This window comes from Nilaparvata lugens, chromosome 8 (genome assembly GCF_014356525.2).
Source record: "Nilaparvata lugens isolate BPH chromosome 8, ASM1435652v1, whole genome shotgun sequence".
NCBI lineage: Eukaryota > Metazoa > Arthropoda > Insecta > Hemiptera > Delphacidae > Nilaparvata > Nilaparvata lugens.
The window spans coordinates 875,947-894,132 of record NC_052511.1 but is presented as its reverse complement, the minus strand read 5'-3'; the positions used below and the strand labels follow the sequence as shown (position 1 = coordinate 894,132).

The following is an 18,186-nucleotide window of genomic DNA, read 5'->3' as shown; positions in this document are numbered from 1 at the left end:
AGAAATGAACATACATTGCGGGGAGGCTGATTTACACACATTTACACACATGTTGGAGACTTAATTCTTGTTTTAGAAAGTATATTAATATGTGTTCAATACAGTTGTAACTTTTTTTTTCTGTTAACTTGAAAAAAAAATTACGCATTAAACCTACAAAAAGGGGAGAAATGTGTGTACACTTTCACTGAACAAACCGAGGAGAAATGTGTGTACACTTCCACTGCACAAAGCGGGGAGAAATGATGTGTACACTTCAAACCCACATTCCGAGGAGGAATTGTGTGTTTAGTTTAACTTACAAAGCGGGGACAAAACCGGTTCTTAACACAAGTTCTGGCTGCAACACTTATTTCGATATTTACTATTCTATTTGATCATAGAATACAATATCGTATGGGTCTTCGAAAGCCAGTTACATGCACGTTGATTTTTGTACGATTGTTTTTGCCATCCTTATGAATTCGAATAAGTGCAACTTGTCAAACATCATCTGTTTGATCTAATAGAATTTTATAAGGACGGTAAAAAATCGATGTGTATGTAACTGGCTTTTACTAAACAGGCTTCACGAATTACAATACAATAATAGGATAGTTGATACAATACATGGTTTTAATTCAGATTCATTCATTGATAGAAATAAAAGGAGATTCCGGTGTCGATAGCATCGAAGTCGCCAGGCTGGTCTGGATCATTTATGAATTTCTCAGTATGCAGTATCCACTCAGCAGCTCTTATACAAACACAAACATTAGTTTCGTTTTACTTGGAATAGTAAGACATTATTTCATTATGTCCATTATTACAATAGATCAATTCAGATCCAGTTAGCTGTTAGAGTAATATAATGTAATTACATTCTATACTCACTGTTCAGATCAGCACAATGTTTATAGCCTACTGTATGCAGTGAGTATAGAATGTTACATTCTATACTCACTGACTGCATATTTATACTGTGTAATAGATTTTATTGATTGTTGAAAAGATTTTAAGTCAATGATTCAACAGGAAATCCATGGTAATATTCAACGATTTCAACCTAATGAATTAGATTGTTGTATGACAAAATTGAAATCCCGACAACATGAATAATTCAGTGAAGTTAACTGTACAAGGTTACTTTTTCTCGTATTTTATTGAGTGATAATGGGAGATGATTTCTGATTTCATATTTGGATTCAACCTTTTGAAGTTTGAAACTTTCAAAGCTGGAATTTTTTTTTAAACTAGAACTTTTAGGGCCGGTTTCCGAGCTCAGGATTTAGCTAAGTCCCAGACTCTAAACAGCAATAGTCAGAAAATTGGCTTTCCAAAAGGTCAGCTTTTATAATAGAAGTCTTAGTTTTTATTTTCTCATTTCTATAATTGGAAACGTTTTTCCTTGACGGAATTAGACATTCCTGAATAATTCAAAATAGCTGAAACTTTACACTATTTTCTCTTTATTTTATTTTGTGTTCAATTTTCTAGTTTTTCGAGATTTAATTCAAACGTGACTATGACAATGACTGCGACTACGCCCCGTCTTGGAAAACCAAATTTCTGACTCCAGCTGTTTAAAGTCTTGGACTCAGCTGAATCCCGAGCTCGGAAACCGGCCCCTAATGTTTTAAAATGTTCATGTTTGAACTTTTCAAGAGTGTTTAAAAGCTTCTAAAAACCTTTACCTGTGAGGCAGAAGTATTATTATCTTAGTAGGTACATTTTTACTAAACATAACTTTATGATAATGTAAAAGCTATATTAAACTATATTAACTGCTGTAACTCCCTTGTTTTTGGGTATTTTCGAAAATGGGACTTACGCTTTAAAAAATTTGGGGTCGCTGAATCCAAATCCGAATACTTTGAGAAAAGTAATGAGTCATACTCTGAGCAAACGCGTCTGAAATTTGAGATCCCCTTGTGAAAGCCTTCGAGCTGCGAAATATGAAATGATCTGAAATATGATCTTCAGGAGACGGGATTCTGCCGTGTGAAACTAGCCTAAGAAAAACACGACGGCCTTGTTCACTCCCCCCACCATGACTTCTCAGTAGCTTGACCCTAACATTTACATGATCCTAGAAAGTAGTCTACACCTATGTTCACAGAATAATTCAGAATAATGTATCCTATTTGAAAGAGTGGATGCATGCAAAAAAATCAACTTTCAAAGATCCATGTTCATCAAGCCTTCTGTTAACTGCAAGAGATATTCTGTATCTTTGTGAGTATCTTTGGGAGGCTCCTTTTCCTTTTATATTATGCAACATTTTGAAAAACTTCGTATATATGTCGACGCGCAATTTAAAAAGGAACATACCTGTTAAATTTCATGGAAATATATTGCCGTATATCGCTGTGAATGCGCAACATATAAACATAAAGAGAAATGCACAGCCGTCGACATGAATCTTAGACCTCACTTCGCTCGGTCAATTATATACAGTGATGTCGGAGTAATGAGGGATTCCTTCTCTTCTCATATTATCCTTAAAATGCAAAATTTGAAAAAAACCTTGAGTATTAATACATCGACGCGCAGTTGAAAAAGGAATATCTCTGCCAAATCTCATAGAATTCTATCAACGCGTTACATACATACATACAGACAGACAGACAGACAAAAGAAAATCCGAGTTAAAACATAGACCTCACTACAATAACTAAATTATTATGATGTAAAACTTTTGTGGGCTATTATTAATTATGCTAGGCTATTTTTGAGACTTGAATGCCAAGCTGAAGATTTTATTACTTTAGATTACATCAAACACTCAATGGAATTATCGAATGTGCATCCATTCACTAAGAGATTGGAAGTGAGCGAAAAATCTAACAAAATAAAAAATAGCAAAGGATAACATAATATTAAACGAACATGACTAATTACAATAAAATATTGTGATGCGAAACTGTTGTAAATATTATTCACATAAAAATTAAAAATAATGTAGCCTATTTATAAGAATGGATGACTGCAAAAAATACATGAAAATATATATTATAGATAGTTACTGATTAATATCATGTTGATAAAGTATGAATATAAAGTGAAACATCATTCATTTAATTTTGACTTCGTATTTCTATATAGACTCCTCAACATCGCAATAAATTTAGTCGACACTCCCAATTCACTCAGTTTAAAAAATAAAGCCTCTCTGTTCACACTATCGTAGCCCAAAAAGAAACAGTACAACTTCTTTGTAGGTCTATTCAACGTTTTCATTACTATATTGAATAGAACAAAAATATTATCAATAGCCGAATAACCTCTCCGAAAGCCAGACTGATTCTCTTTAATAATCTTTTCTCTTTCCTCCCACAACTGCAACCTTCTCAGTAAAATAAATGAAAATACTTTAGCGACAGCATTTATAAAAGATATGGCTCTATAATTATTCACTTCATTAGTATCACCTTTTTTATGCAATGGAAATATAATTGAACGTGGAAACCCTGTTGGTATCTGTCCACCTCTGACGATGGCATTGGAAAAAGTCAAAATAATCTCTTTGTAATTTTTTGACGCATTCTTGTAAAACTCAGCAGGAACTCTATTATCACCTGGAGCCTTATTGTTGCGCATTGTCTTGAAGGCACTTTCCAATTCATTCAAATCTATGTCTTTGTCAAGAGTTTGATCTCCAACATTCCTCGCCGCATAATATGTGACTACCCCGCAAACTGATCCAAACACTCGTCTGAAGTGTTCAACCCAATCCTCAGCACTCACAGTTCCCGAAATCTTGAACTCTCTACACTTGAATTTCTTTATCAGAGCCCACAAATCACTGGAATCCTTGACTCTTCTGAATTGTTCTTTTATATCGCTGTAATACGCTTGCCTTTTACTCTTTCATATAATTTTCTCTCACCTGCTCCGAATTTGATTTTCTAAACACATTCAATAGGCTGAACACTCGCTTTCTCATAACCGCACACTCTTTGTCGAACCACTTTTCTCTCCATCCTTCTCTCTTTCTATCAGGTTGGGGCACATAATTTACAGCTCTATATACAAGATAATTTAATACTTCATAAGTCTCCTCACTACTCTCGGGAAGACCATTTATTTCTCTACAAGCATTGGTGAGTTTAGATATATATTCATTCTTCCTCGCTTCCTTCCATTCCAACTTCGGTAAGAGTGGTAAAATTGTGCTCTCTCTTTCTAGAGTATCAACCGTGATTAGCGTAGCTTCAATTGGGAAATGGTCAGATAAAAATTCTGGCACAATAGAAAATTTTCAACTGCGCTTATTTGCGCTAATTCGACAGCCATGCAACATAGATCTATTACGGAAGCCCCTCTGCCTATAAAAGTAAAGTCTCCCCACCTATCTCCACTTATCCTTCTATTCATAATGATGAAATTAAAAACCTCACAGAACTCCAATATTTTCTTACCTTTCATATTAATCACCTCATCCTTTGACTCTTGCTTATTACTCAGTGCATTTCCCAATTCTATTACATCTGTTAATTCCGACATGTCCTGTCCATTTCCTATTCTACCGTTAAAATCTCCAATTAAAATCATATTATTTCTATTATGCTCTTGCACTATCATAAACTTCCATAATGTATTGAATTCTCTCTCCCATTCCATGTCTCCTCCACCACTCAGGTAAATTGGAACTATATAATATTCATCCCGTTGTCCTGCATTCATGTGAATAACTTTCCTCTCAATCGCATCGATTACCTTACAAAAACTCTCTATTCTTTTACTAATTTCTCTTAACTTTCCTCCCTTTGCTCTACCTCAGTTTGATTCTCCAACTGCGAATTCCCAGTATAAATTGTAATCTGGACAGTTTTCAAAATACAATTGCTTTCCTCTTTCAACAAACGTCTCCAATAGTACAAAAACATCATAATTACAAATAAAATTATATACTTGAACAATCTTACCACTTAATCCAGCCACATTGTACGCTACTATACTCAACTGTCCCTTCTCACACGGACTGACGGCGTTATCTCAGCGGTTGCGGTCTTCGTCCTCGCCGCCTCACTCCTCCTCATCACACATGCTCCCGCTCACGGCTCGCATCACACTCTCATCGAACATGCTCCCGATCTTCTGCAGCCCATCCTCTCCCTCCGAGACCAGTCCATTCTCCTCATCCAGCGTGAAAACCCGACTATTCACGATTAAACGATCCACTTCAACCGATACTCTCCTCTCACTCCCGGAACTTGTTTCTTCAACTCGCCAAGCACCCGGAAAAGCTTTGATCGTCGTTTTCTTGTGTCGAAAGCAAAGTCTCTATGAATCACAAACTGTGTACCCTTCAGCTTCCTACTGTTTCTCGTGATGAAATGGATGTCCTGATCGTCCGGAAAATGCGCAATGATTGGCCCGTTATCTATTTTCTTGCCCAATGCATGTGCTCGATTAACCCAGGTACCTGCTCGTGCCCCCAAATGACTCACACAAAAGTCTTTGACAGTTCTCACGTAATCCACTGTTGCACATTCATATTTCAGCCCGCGAAAAATTATATTGTTCCTTCTCGATCTATTTTCAAAATTTTCCATCTTCCTGATTATGAGATTATTCTGAATTTTTGAGCAACAATTTGATTTCTTAACTGTTAATTCTCGACAGAGAGTTTATTCACTTTTTCAATTAGACCATTTAAATCCACCTTTGTAGCTAGCAGCGCGAGTTTTTCATCCATAGCCTTACTAAACCGCTTTTCAAAACGGTCAAATAGTGATTCAATAAAGTCTGAGTTCACATTACCGGAAGCTTTAACACTTGGGTCTGGAGCACGCTTTTTCTGTTCCATCTCTTCGAGCTCAGGCGAACTTTTAGCACGAGGACTCTTCTTAGCACTATCGTCCGGTGAAAAGTATTGTTAGATACTGTTCTTATTCATTCAGCTTCGAATATTTCGATTCACTTGAGAACAATTTCACAAATAAAAAACAAATTGATAATTCAATTTATTACGAAAGAACTTTTAGCTCTAGGTCTCTTTTTAGCACTACCGTCTGGTGGATACTGTTTTTATTAATTTAAACTTTGAATATTTCGATTCACTTGAAAACAATTTCACAAATAAATAACAAATTGATAATTCAATTTATTACGAAAGAACGTTTTAGGTTAAACATGCACTAAATGAACCGATTAAGCACGACCCGTCCGGAAACTTGAGATAAGAGAGCAAAACAATTCTGCGACCGCTCCGTTCAACAGCTCACTATCAACTCCTAATTTGAGAACATACGATTTGAAATCGAAAAGTTGTCAGTTGTAATTGGGGAATGATTTTAAAAAACCAATACTTTTATTTTCCATAACTGTACTCATAAAAAATAATATGATAATATATTTTAAATTCAAATGAAACGTTTAGTTTTTAAATAAAAAATATTTTTGAGCCCCAAAATCCATTGGAGAGTTACCGAATTGCTTGATCAAGAGATTCAATTGATTGATGATAAAGTTCAATTGCGCCGTGAACATAGAGAATTTGATCTTCATCAAGTTCAAATGTTTGGAGACAAAAGTCGTGTTGCCAATACATACATAGAAATGATTCTCATTAATCATTCGTGAACAGTACAGGGGAAATAATATTTCACAATTGAAAATAATAATTTCACACATACAAAGCCTATGGAATACTGTGTACGTAGTACAGTATCCTTTCCTGCTCAAATCAAACCTGTACTGTAGGCTACAGAAGAGTCACGACATGTCAATTGGAAAATTTTCTCATTTTCAAATGTCTGCTCATGATATGATATCTTCTCATTTACATTTGACGATTTCTCAAATACAATTCACTACTCTCAATTACATGTGTGATGACTTCCTAAATACAATTGACTATTCTCATTCAGGCTACATCTGACATTCTCTCAATATTACAAGTGACTATTCTCAAATACAATTGATACTTTCTCAAATTAACTTTTACTTTCTCAAATAAAATTGGAAAAGGTGTTGTGACTACTATTTTTTTTTTTTTTTTTGAGCAGGGTATGATTACTAAATCTTTTCTCCGGAACAACGTCTTTTCACAAAAAGTGAGCATGCCGTACACAAGTAAAATATTCAATCCAAGGTTTACAAGAGAGTTTTTGCAAGGATTGACAGACACAGAAGAAAATGTCAATATGGAGAGAAACTAAGAGACAAATTTCATTTTATCATAGGCTATCCTGATCTTGAGATACAATGTTAGGTTAGCAAAGTTTGAGGCATCCGCTTCTCTAAAACAGTAAGTGAATTCTCAGTGAAGCCTGTTCAAGAATATAAACTTACTGACGTTATATTCTACCAGAAAGTTACATCAGCTCTCTTTTCTTGCACAAAAGATTTTCATTAAAGATTGTATATATGAAAATTTGGTTAGAAAATAGATTTTTCATTGTTGGAAAAATACTCGTCAAAAATAGCAAAGAGCCTAACAACATAATAGGTTCACTATAATAAAGTGTTGATTTGATATTTGAACTGAATATGAAATTTGAATAGAAAAGCTGAATAATACTCTTTTAGAAAAAAATCTGGTGTGGTGCACTCACACAACTTTCCTTGCCGTTATAAAAATTGATCAACTGACGCTAGTGTTCCCGCACATCTCAAGTCTACTTTTTTAAGATCTGAGCCAGCTGGTGACAGGACAATAGCGCTGCAGACACACGAAGTCTGCTATCTCTTCATAGTTAATGATTTAATAGAATCAACAGTTGCCAACCGTTTACAATTGAATAATCTTATTTTCTCTAATTTCGAGCCTATTTTCAATTTTAGGTAAAAATGCTACTGAACATTAATTGTAGAGATTTTTATACTCAATCTTTTCCACTTGAAATTCTGTGTTTGAATTGTATCTGAAGCCTGATAATTGGGAATCAAAAATCAAACTTTGCATAGATGTTGCAGTGCTCCTGAATTTTTTCACACAAACACACACACACACACACACACACACACACACACACACACACACACACACACACACACACACACACACACATATATATATATATATATATATATATATATATATATATATATATATATATAGACCAATACCCAAAAACTAATGTTTTGGACTCAGGGGACCTTAAACGTATAGAAATTTAGAAATTTGGGTACCTTAATTTTTTTCGGAAAGCAATACTTTCCTTAACTATGGTAATAGGGCAAGGAAAGTAAAAATATAAATGTTCTAATTATTTCAATATTAAATAAATCAATCAATATTGATGTATGGAACTTCTTTGAAACTGAATCATTGTTGGTTGAGCAATATTATACATTAATATAGAATATATTATCAAATTGTCATCTTGAAACTCCACGGATGAATTATGAAGCTACAACCAACCTATGAGGTTATGTCATAATATCAAGCAAATATACCTGATACCAAATTTCCAGCCAGAGAAATTGATCTTGAATGTATATTGAAAGCATTCAACTACTCCATCCCTCACCATGAAAGAGGAGGAAAATTGATATTCAATTGGAAGGAGGAAAAATGAATGATAAAAATTGAAACAGAGAAAAGTGGCTTATGAGAAGATGAAATGAAATGATAGGAATAAAAATTGCGCAAGAAATCTCCAAATGAACAAATACGATGATAAGTGAGTTGAACTGTTGAACTGAGTGAACTGTGATGATCAGTTAAGCTATTTTATTTTCATTTTAATGTATTGTTTTTCTCAAATTGTATGCTCAATGTGTGTTATGAGGGCAATAATGGGATTCAGTTCCTGGTGCCCTAATATATGTAAATTTTCAAATAAATAAATAGATAAATAAATAATGGAGAAGAGGGAAGTTAGCAAGGTTATGTTAGAAGAGGAAATATACATAGTGAGAGAAACGAGTACAGATAACAAGCATGAAAATCATAGAGATAAGAGAAGCGATAGACAAGCATAATCAAGAGATAGACATGCATAGATACAACAATCATAGGGATAACAAGTAAAAAGAAATCTGTGGTGAGAGAAGTAGAAAAATGTGGTACATGATAAGAGAAGAAGAAGAGATAAGGTGTGAGAAGAAGCGTAAAATGGTGAGGTAACCCAGAAGCCAAACAACAATGTCCGGTGATTATCGCACTGCTCAACTTTAAATCCTCATTTGCAATGGTGGACTTTAAGGGTCGGGGAAATGGGAATGGGACAAGACAGGAGACAAGAGTTTGGGAATGAGGTGGTTAATCTGGGGGAGCCGCTGCCCCCTCCCCCCACCATACCGGGGCATATTATATGAGCTCGGTGAATATGTTTGGGTGTGACCCTGGACCCCTTTGGACCCCGGAACTTTGGACCCCCAAGATCCCCGTATCCCCCCATACGCCATCTTCTGACTGCTCGGGGCAACTATGACCACAGAAGCACTCTCCTCTTTCCATTATATAAGTTCTCTATATTATTTGTTCTCGTTGCACGGCCGAAAATTCCATCTGCAGATTGTTTGCAACAATGTGTGTGACTTTTGAGCATGTGTGCACACACCCACGCGCACATATTTGATCGTGTGCCATCAAAAAACTACGGTGAAAACCATAAGGACGGACAATCCACCGTTGTGGATCTGCTGAACATATTTGCCGTCTTCAAACGGGGATGAAATGGTGATTGCCTACAGCATTCTCGGAGGTCCACAACTAGTGTCCTATTTGATGTTTCCTCTTCTATCTGGGAAATAGGAATTATGGTAGGTTTGCAACCCGAATGTGCTGCTATAACATTTGCGGAGCATCAACGTTCTGACCAGAAACTCCGCATTGAAGTGGTGTTTAAAATGAGGTAGGTACAATATTAAAGAAAAATAAAAGTTGTCGTGAATAACAAAAGAATTTCCTTAGTACCTATATCATCTACAAATTCTATCACAGCAGTGACATCTATAACATTGATCAATGAGTTATCACAAATCTTCGTAATTGATTGCTATAACATCTCAGGGAGTGAGTCTTGTGCAGTTTTATCACTTGGCCCGTTTACCCCCCAACTACTTGATTGTAGAGATGGATTGGATTATCCTTTCTCTGTTACAAGAGAAGGAAATGCCCATTGGATCCAGAAAAAATAGAGAATACATTGATAACTGTAGATATCACATGATTTTTCCTCAAAAGTCAAGAAATTTGAAATTATTATGACATTCATATCATAATTAGAATGATGGGTCTTAATATTAAAAATACTGCCAACAATCATATTCAATACTTTCAGAGTTTAGGCTATCTGACATATTGTATTGATGCTGATTTCTTTGATGAATTCAATGATTGATACACTCAGTGGAATATTGTAATGTTGAGAATAATGATGAATCTAAAATAATATCATAATAATTTATTATTGTTATTCAGAGGGAAAAATAATATATTATTGGGGAAAAATGTTCAATATTTTATTGGGGAGGATTATTATTAGGAAAAATGTTGAATGAATGAATGTTAAAAATTAATAATAGGGAGAATTATTGTTATCCAGAGGAAAAATTAAATAAATAACGTGGAGAAAAATGGTTATATCATTTACAATTTTTCATTTCAAGTGATTTATATTATATATTTCAAGGATAATGTGTAAACGTATTGAGTTGAAGTTATAATCATTCGTCATAAAGTAACACAAAAAAAATAAATGAAGGCTTTAATAGAACTGATTATAACTGAAAGAAGAGAAATTCAAACAGGAGGTACACTGAAAGGTAGGTAGACACAATAATAATGAAAACATCAAGATGGCAACACACATACAAAAACGAGAAGATACAAAGAAATTGGTTCAAATTCATAATGTTATTGAACATTTTCAGGATTAGTGAATCGAACTGATTCCAAATAGCTCTAGCATCAAGACATTCGAAGTAAAGTAAACAAATTGTTTCCAGTTGGATCGTTGAAATTGATAAGATTTTTTCATATTTTTTATGACGGAATTCACAAAAAATTAAGTCTTGTGATTAGTATTCGGGCTATTTGGGAACTTTTTGGATCAACTAGAAAGTGATATTTATTATTATGGATTTTGAATATTCTATCACGTTTTTAATACACCTTTCATCTGTGATATTTATGAATTATTATGAATTACTACATCAATAATTCACCATCTAAAAATGTTGTCAATAATATTCAGAAGTAGACTTCAACATACAACATTAATGGATGAATATCGGTTTATAGATTAAGAAAACTCATTATCATTCAGGAGAGAATCATTTTTCTAATTCTTTGAACTATTTTTACGAAAGTCCAGGTTAACATCGATGTTCAATCACTATGTCATAGAAATTGAGAATAGTATACTGAAGCATGCACTGTAGAGAAATTATGTTGACATGATTATATCGATGAAAAATATGATCTAAATGTTCAATATAGGAAAACTTATCAGGTATGTGCTTGATGTGCTTTCTTTTATATATATATATATTTATATAAATGGAGAGATAAAAAGGGATAACTCACTTATTGTAAAGTACAATGTCGGGTCTCCAAATATGATCTGAAGGCACATGAAGCATTTGAACCCCACCGTATTCTTTGGGCTCCCACCGCAGCTTGTAATCATACCACGACTGGAAATGAGAGAAATAGAATAGTTAGTTTTCAACCAAGAAACTAAAACAGTAATTAGTTACAGAGAGAAGACTGTAAGAGCTCTTTGATTATACTATAGTAAGGATATAGGTGAATAATTTGGATTAATAGAATAAATGTAAGAAAACGGTACCTGGTATACCATAATTGATAGATTTTCTACCCAGATCATACAAAACAATATATTCAAGAAAAGTAAAACAACTTCAAAATAGTTTGGAGTAAATTTTTTACAATTCAAATACAATTTCTTCGGAGAAAGTGGAAAATAAAAATGTATCAATACTTTTCATCCTTCGCTGGTAAGCTCCACAGGCTAATCAATGGAAAAAATATTGTTCCAGATTGATTGCTTCTTGCAATTTTCTACAAATATGAATGAGTAGAAAATGAAAATTCAGTTTCAGCGAACAGACAAGTAGTATTATTCAAGTAAAGGGAAGGGGAAGAGGAAGAAGATTTTGATTGGCTTTGTATTGGGTGAATGACCATCGTATCGAGAAACATTAAGTGATTCACATATTATCACACATTTTCCTATTTTATAATCTGTTCTTCTTATGGAATTTCCTTTACTCTTTTGTAGCTCTCATACACGTTTTCTCTGTATCGAGTTACTTCACTAATTTTTATCGATTTGTGCTGCCTTCCTTATTTATTTATTTATTTATTCGTTGATATAATTACAATAATATAATTATAATTATTTCATCCATCTCTCCTCATCCTCCCCATGCAAAATCTCCATTTCTATTTCTCATTCTTCTTCAACATTCCTTCTTTCTCCTCTTCACCCTCCCTTATCCTTTACCTATCTCTTTCCTTATATATATCCATTATTCCTTATCTCACATTATTCCTCTTCCAGTCTTCTCAGTTTCACACTTCACTTCTCCTTCATGTTCTTCTTTATCTTTTTTCTATTTTCGAATATATACAATTTCTTTCTCATTCAGTAATCATTATTGTATTGCTCTTCATTTCTTGTCATTTCCCTTTTTTGTCTTTTTATCCCTCCTTTTATAATTGTTATTCATTTTTCTCTATACCTCCTCGCTCCTAACCCATTTCTGTTACTCTTGTCGTTGGGTTTATTGGTTTTTATACCCAACTTCAATATTCCTCCTGCTACTCTCTTCCATTCCAATTTTATTCCTTATTTGCTCTAGTCTATTTCACTATTTGAGTCTTCACCATCACCATCTCATTCACTACTCTTGGCCTTCTATTTTTGAAGGAAATAACGGCTTGTATGAGAAATATGGAGATTTCGCCTCAAACATTGATCGGAATAAAATAAGAAAATTCCAATAGCTTTAAATTGCACAGTGAAAAACTATTGAAAATGTGATTGATGAATAGTCTTAACTATATGCTATATATGAATTATCCTATTTTTCTTGTGCGAACAATTTTTCAAGAGCTTCGCCCATTTCACTATCGCAATAATCGTCCTACTGAGCAGAGATTGTGCAATGAGTAATTGCAATGTGGTAAACAAATTCGAGGAAACAGGTTCGGAAAAACACCCGTCAAACACTGAGTTGTTGCAAGGTCTGCAAAGAATATTGTCGCTGTGCATGGCAATGTCCAGGAGAATCATTGGTAGTCAACAGGCACAACATCTCGGCATTTCTCACTTCACAGCCAATGATAATCGACTTCTTGTGACCAAAATGGTCGATATGGATGTGAAAATTATGCGATCCTAGAAAGACGTTACAATGTGCCATACAGTACAATTGACATTCTGGATGAGAGATCACCATACATGGTTATTTCGCGTGGATGCGACCACAAACTTGCCACAAAGAACATGTTATTTGACACCGCTAAACTTACTCTTGAATGGCTATTCTAAGTCACAAATGTATGCCAATCAGCCGTGGACCATCAGTGCCCAAAAAGTCGAATCATCATCATTCATCCTGATTTGTGTGCCAGATGGAAAAATGGACTTTTCCTACAAGTACCTTGGAAAGTGACCATTTTTGCACTGATTGAAGGCCGCAAAGAATCACTTTTCCGCTCCAGTGCGCAAAGTATTACTTTGCGTACTCTCAATACTTTGTATATTATCTTGCAGCCATCCCAATCAGCTGGACATTGTTGGCGTGTATTTTGAATGCGAATTTGTTCCATTTATATTTTTTCTGATTTTGAATAAATAAAAATGAGTACTCATTAAATTATAAAATTTGAATATTATTAATTATTCATTTTTTCAAATAATATTTTTTTCATTCATAAATTGGTTGGTTGAAAAATTATTTGGATTAATTTAATTTTTAATTTGGATAAATTATCGATTATTAATTTTCAATTGGATTATCAAGTTTAAAATGAATCAAAGTTGTTATTAATAACAAAATTATACAGACAAACATTTGATGGAATTCAGCCAATACGTGCACTGAAATACGTGCACAAAGTTCCTCTGCTGCACTCAAGAAACCATTCCGCCCTCGCCTACGGCTCGTGCATAAACGTTTCTTTCGGTGCAGCAAACTGTCACTATGAGCACAAGTTGCACAAATAACATCTATTTCATAAGCCAGCATCCCCGAGGCCACCGAGGCGCACATTTCAACAATATAGATGACATACGAAAAACTAATCCTATATATATATATATATATATATATATATATATATATATATATATATCACACACAGCTTGTTTTATTATATTCCAAATACAGGAAATACATAAATATTCGATGAATACCTGCATTATTGATGTAAGCTATTTTGCATTATCGTTACATTACAGGCAAGTTACATACAGGCATTATTGTTGCATTATTAATTCATACTCCAATAACAATCCTGTCAGCTCTGGTCACTTATTTCAAGAAGTTGAAATTGACTGACTTGAGAGTCGTTTATGAAGTTTAGAATTGCCAAGATCTGCCCTGTCCTGCCCGTGCCCCACCCTTCAACTTGTTCAACTCGTCCAGATCTGGTGGTCAAGGATTGAATTTGATGGGTCATCATCCAAACTAATTCCAACTTACTTGAGGCAACTACCTCAATCACAAATTTGATGAATAATAGGCGAATCAAATTCACTTTAAATAAAATTATGAGGTCAGTGATCTGTAAAATTTCAATCATGGATGAATATCCAATTACTTCATCTCGGATAGTTTTAATAGTTATTGTGGTAGAAGTAAGTAGTAGGAAACTTTCTTCAGATACGATGATTGTAGCGTATCAGGATAATCAATTCATTCATGTATTTTATTACGGGGATAGCTTACCATTCAGTTGTAAGTTATTGGTGTAAGATATCAAGTTTCCATTGTGAGAGTCCATAAGCTCATATATTGATGTTATTTCATGTTGCTATTGCATCATTTTATTCCATTTGACAATGTCCAATCTCATCGCCTCAAATCTCATCCTAGAAAATAGCCTAGTTTGAAAACCAGTGGTGGCTAAAGGTGGCATAGGTGGACTATGAGGTGGCGAATCAATGTTACCTTCTTTCTACTGCTATAATATTATTATTATTATTTATTTCTTGCGTTAAGCTGCTTAAGTGAACAGCATGTAACGAGTTATTCTATAATATATTCTATATACAGAGACTATTCTCACCCTATTCTCGATACTCTATGAACATTAAATATATTCTATCCTGAACAGAGATAGAAGGTTCTCAACTATTGTGGGAAAATGAATGGAATGATGGATCTCACCTGCTCCACCCAGAGATTCGTTGTCATTATCTGGTTCTTCAGGTTCTGGAACAGAGAATAATAGGAATATAAATGATAATGCTTACTGTAATTGGAAACAGGAACAATCATTCGAAACAATATTTATTCCATTTTATCAAACGAGTTCTCACTTTTTTCAATGAAAACCATCAAATCAGAGCAAACTTTCTTTGAAAAAATCCAATCAGCAAGTAGGTTCTAATATACCCATTTCGATTGTGACCAGAATTAATTTTTTGTATAAAAACTGAAAAACCCCTTTTTAAGTTTCCGAAGCTATTGGATAAATGATGATTGGCAAACATTCAGTCTTAATTTAATCGTAGTTTGTTGCTTTTTATACTGTTTTATATCTCAACGATAGACTAATTCTCATCCAGTCTTATTGGTCTCCTGTGTAATATGAAGTTAGCAAGTGAACACTATCAGAAGAAGTTGTATTTAAAGAACACCTTATTGAGTAGGGAACCGATAATCGATTTTTTCAATCAAATTAATAGATAATATACTCCCCTTACTGGAAAGGCTCTAATGGAGTTACATCAACTCGAGTCATAACCACTATCAACGAATTTGAAATGGTTATTGTCTGAAACCTTTTTTGTTTGATTACTTATTCAATGACATCATTAGCTCCACCTGGCCGATTTTTTATTCTTTTCACTCTCTCATTGAATTCAATTATTTTTTGCGCAGTTCACTGTGATTGAAACCAGGCCTGCTATTAATAAGAGCGATGTGTGGGGCGAGTGAATAATAAATTATGTTGCGAAATTCAAAATCTCCTGTATTTATTAATTTCGGCTGCAGCCATGCATGAATGTATGCTCTGCACTCGGCTGTTTCCATCAGAGCTGGTCCACCAGTCCACTGGCCTGGTCATAAATGCTTGAGTCTGTACAGCAGCCACCCTAGTTCATTTTTCATTCGTGAAGGCGGGAAATTAAATGGCGGCAATTTAAATGGCGGGAACTTCCCTATCAGATGACAGAGTCCGGTTGAATAATACAACGGCTGGCATAAGAACAAATGGTTCAGAACGTGAGCGTCATCATCCACTGATAATATACTATGGCGCTACTAAAATGTTGTAGTACTGTGAGTAGTGAGATCTTACTGTGAGTAGAGACAGTAGTGGAGATCTTGTGGAAGGCGCTGATTTACTGTGGTCACCCTTCCATAACCAAGACGTTCAACTTCGTAGTGCTCAGGTGCATAAACAAATAGTTGTTGCCAAATGTATCATTTATGCATGCTTACATTTACCAGAGACAACTGGAGTGAGCCATTTTATAATCAAAAATCTGGTGTGGCGCACTCACACAACTTTCCTTGCCGTTATGAAAATTGATCACATGACGCTAGTGTTCACGCACATCTCAAGTCTACTATTCGGAGATATGAGCCAGCTGGTGACAGGACAATAACGCTGGAAACGAACGAAGTCTGCTATCTCTTCATTTAATAGAATCAACAGTTGCTAACAGTTTGCAATTAAATAATCACATTTTATCGAATTTCGAGCTTATTTTCAATTTTAGGTGAAAATGTTACTGAACATTTATTGTAGATATTTTCATGCTCAATCTTTTCCATTTGAAGTTTTTAGTTTAAATTGTACCTGAAGCCTGATAATTCGAAATCTAGAATCAAACTTTGCATAGATGGGGCGGAGCTCCTGAAATTTCACTTTTAATTGAAATTTCAGTTGATAGAGCTTATTAATGACTATATTAGGTATAAATTTGATCAAAATCGTTGAAGCCGTTTTCGAGAAAATCGCGAAAAACCCTGCTCTTGACAACATTTTTGCCATTTTAGACGCCATCATTTTCGTGTCGGATCCTCATAGTGTAAGGACCTTAAGTTCCAAATTTCAAGTCATTCCGTTGATTGAGAGATGAGATATAGTGTACACACACACACACACACACACACATACAGACCAATACCCAAAAACCACATTTTTGGACTCAGGGGACCTTGAAACGTATAGAAATTTGGAAATTGGGGTACCTTAATTTTTTCGGAAAGCAATACTTCCCTTACCTATGGCAATAGGGCAAGGAAAGTAAAAATTGAGGGAAAAAAATTCAGTTCATAATAGACTTTATAAAGTCAGTGTATACTCACTGTTGACATAAAAAAAATCAATATTTTATAGTTTTCAACAACAACAGCTATTACTATTCACTTTCTCAATTTCAAATGATTCTTTGTTTTTTTACACCCTGGAATTCGTTCTTCAAAAATAAAATAACCTGTTCGAAGAAACCGCTGTACAAATGAGTGTCAACTCTGAACTGTTATTACCAAGTAACAACATGAAATTATCCGGCAGGTATTTCCAGAATCCTATGAATTTCAGCTCTCTTCAACAGATGATACAAAAAGCGCTTGAGAAGGAGTTAAATATCTATCCCAGGAGAAAGCGTATATGACCGAGGGACCGTTGTTATTATGATGTGGTGGAGAGTGAGGGAGAAGCAGAGGATTGGGATAAATAGGTCACCAGAGTACGCAGGAATTACATATGACTGTCTCTCTCACACGCAACTGTCTCGCCCCCTCTCTCGCAAGGGGGAAGACCCTCGCAAGCATTATCCTCTCCCATTATATTACGAGGATTGTTGCTGCCCCCTGTTAGCTCTCTGCCACGGACCTTTGAGCTCCAGGTCACTCCAGTCACTCTAATAATAATGCATTATAGTGGTGCCTAGTGGACTGCGGAATCTCACTAGAGTGCTTCGATTTTCAGGAAGAAGTTTTGAATTCAATTATAGAAATATAGGAACAGATCCATGGAAATACAGAAACAGTATAGAGTGTTGAAAGAAGCTAAATAAGAAACTTCATCCTTGAAGA

The 18,186-nt window shown here is 34.7% G+C and overlaps 1 protein-coding gene across 2 annotated transcripts in view; it reads right to left on the bottom strand.

Moving 5' to 3' along the window:
• LOC111045823 (acetylcholine receptor subunit alpha-like) overlaps nt 1-18,186 on the bottom strand; it is a 433,085-nt gene that overhangs the window by 194,627 nt on the left and 220,272 nt on the right. For both annotated transcript variants that reach the window (XM_039433697.1, XM_039433698.1), the window contains exons 3-4: nt 15,301-15,345; nt 11,465-11,574 (exon numbers count right to left, since the gene is read on the bottom strand). In XM_039433697.1, coding sequence (XP_039289631.1) covers nt 11,465-11,574; nt 15,301-15,345 — 155 coding nt within the window. The remainder of the gene's footprint in view (nt 1-11,464; nt 11,575-15,300; nt 15,346-18,186) is intronic.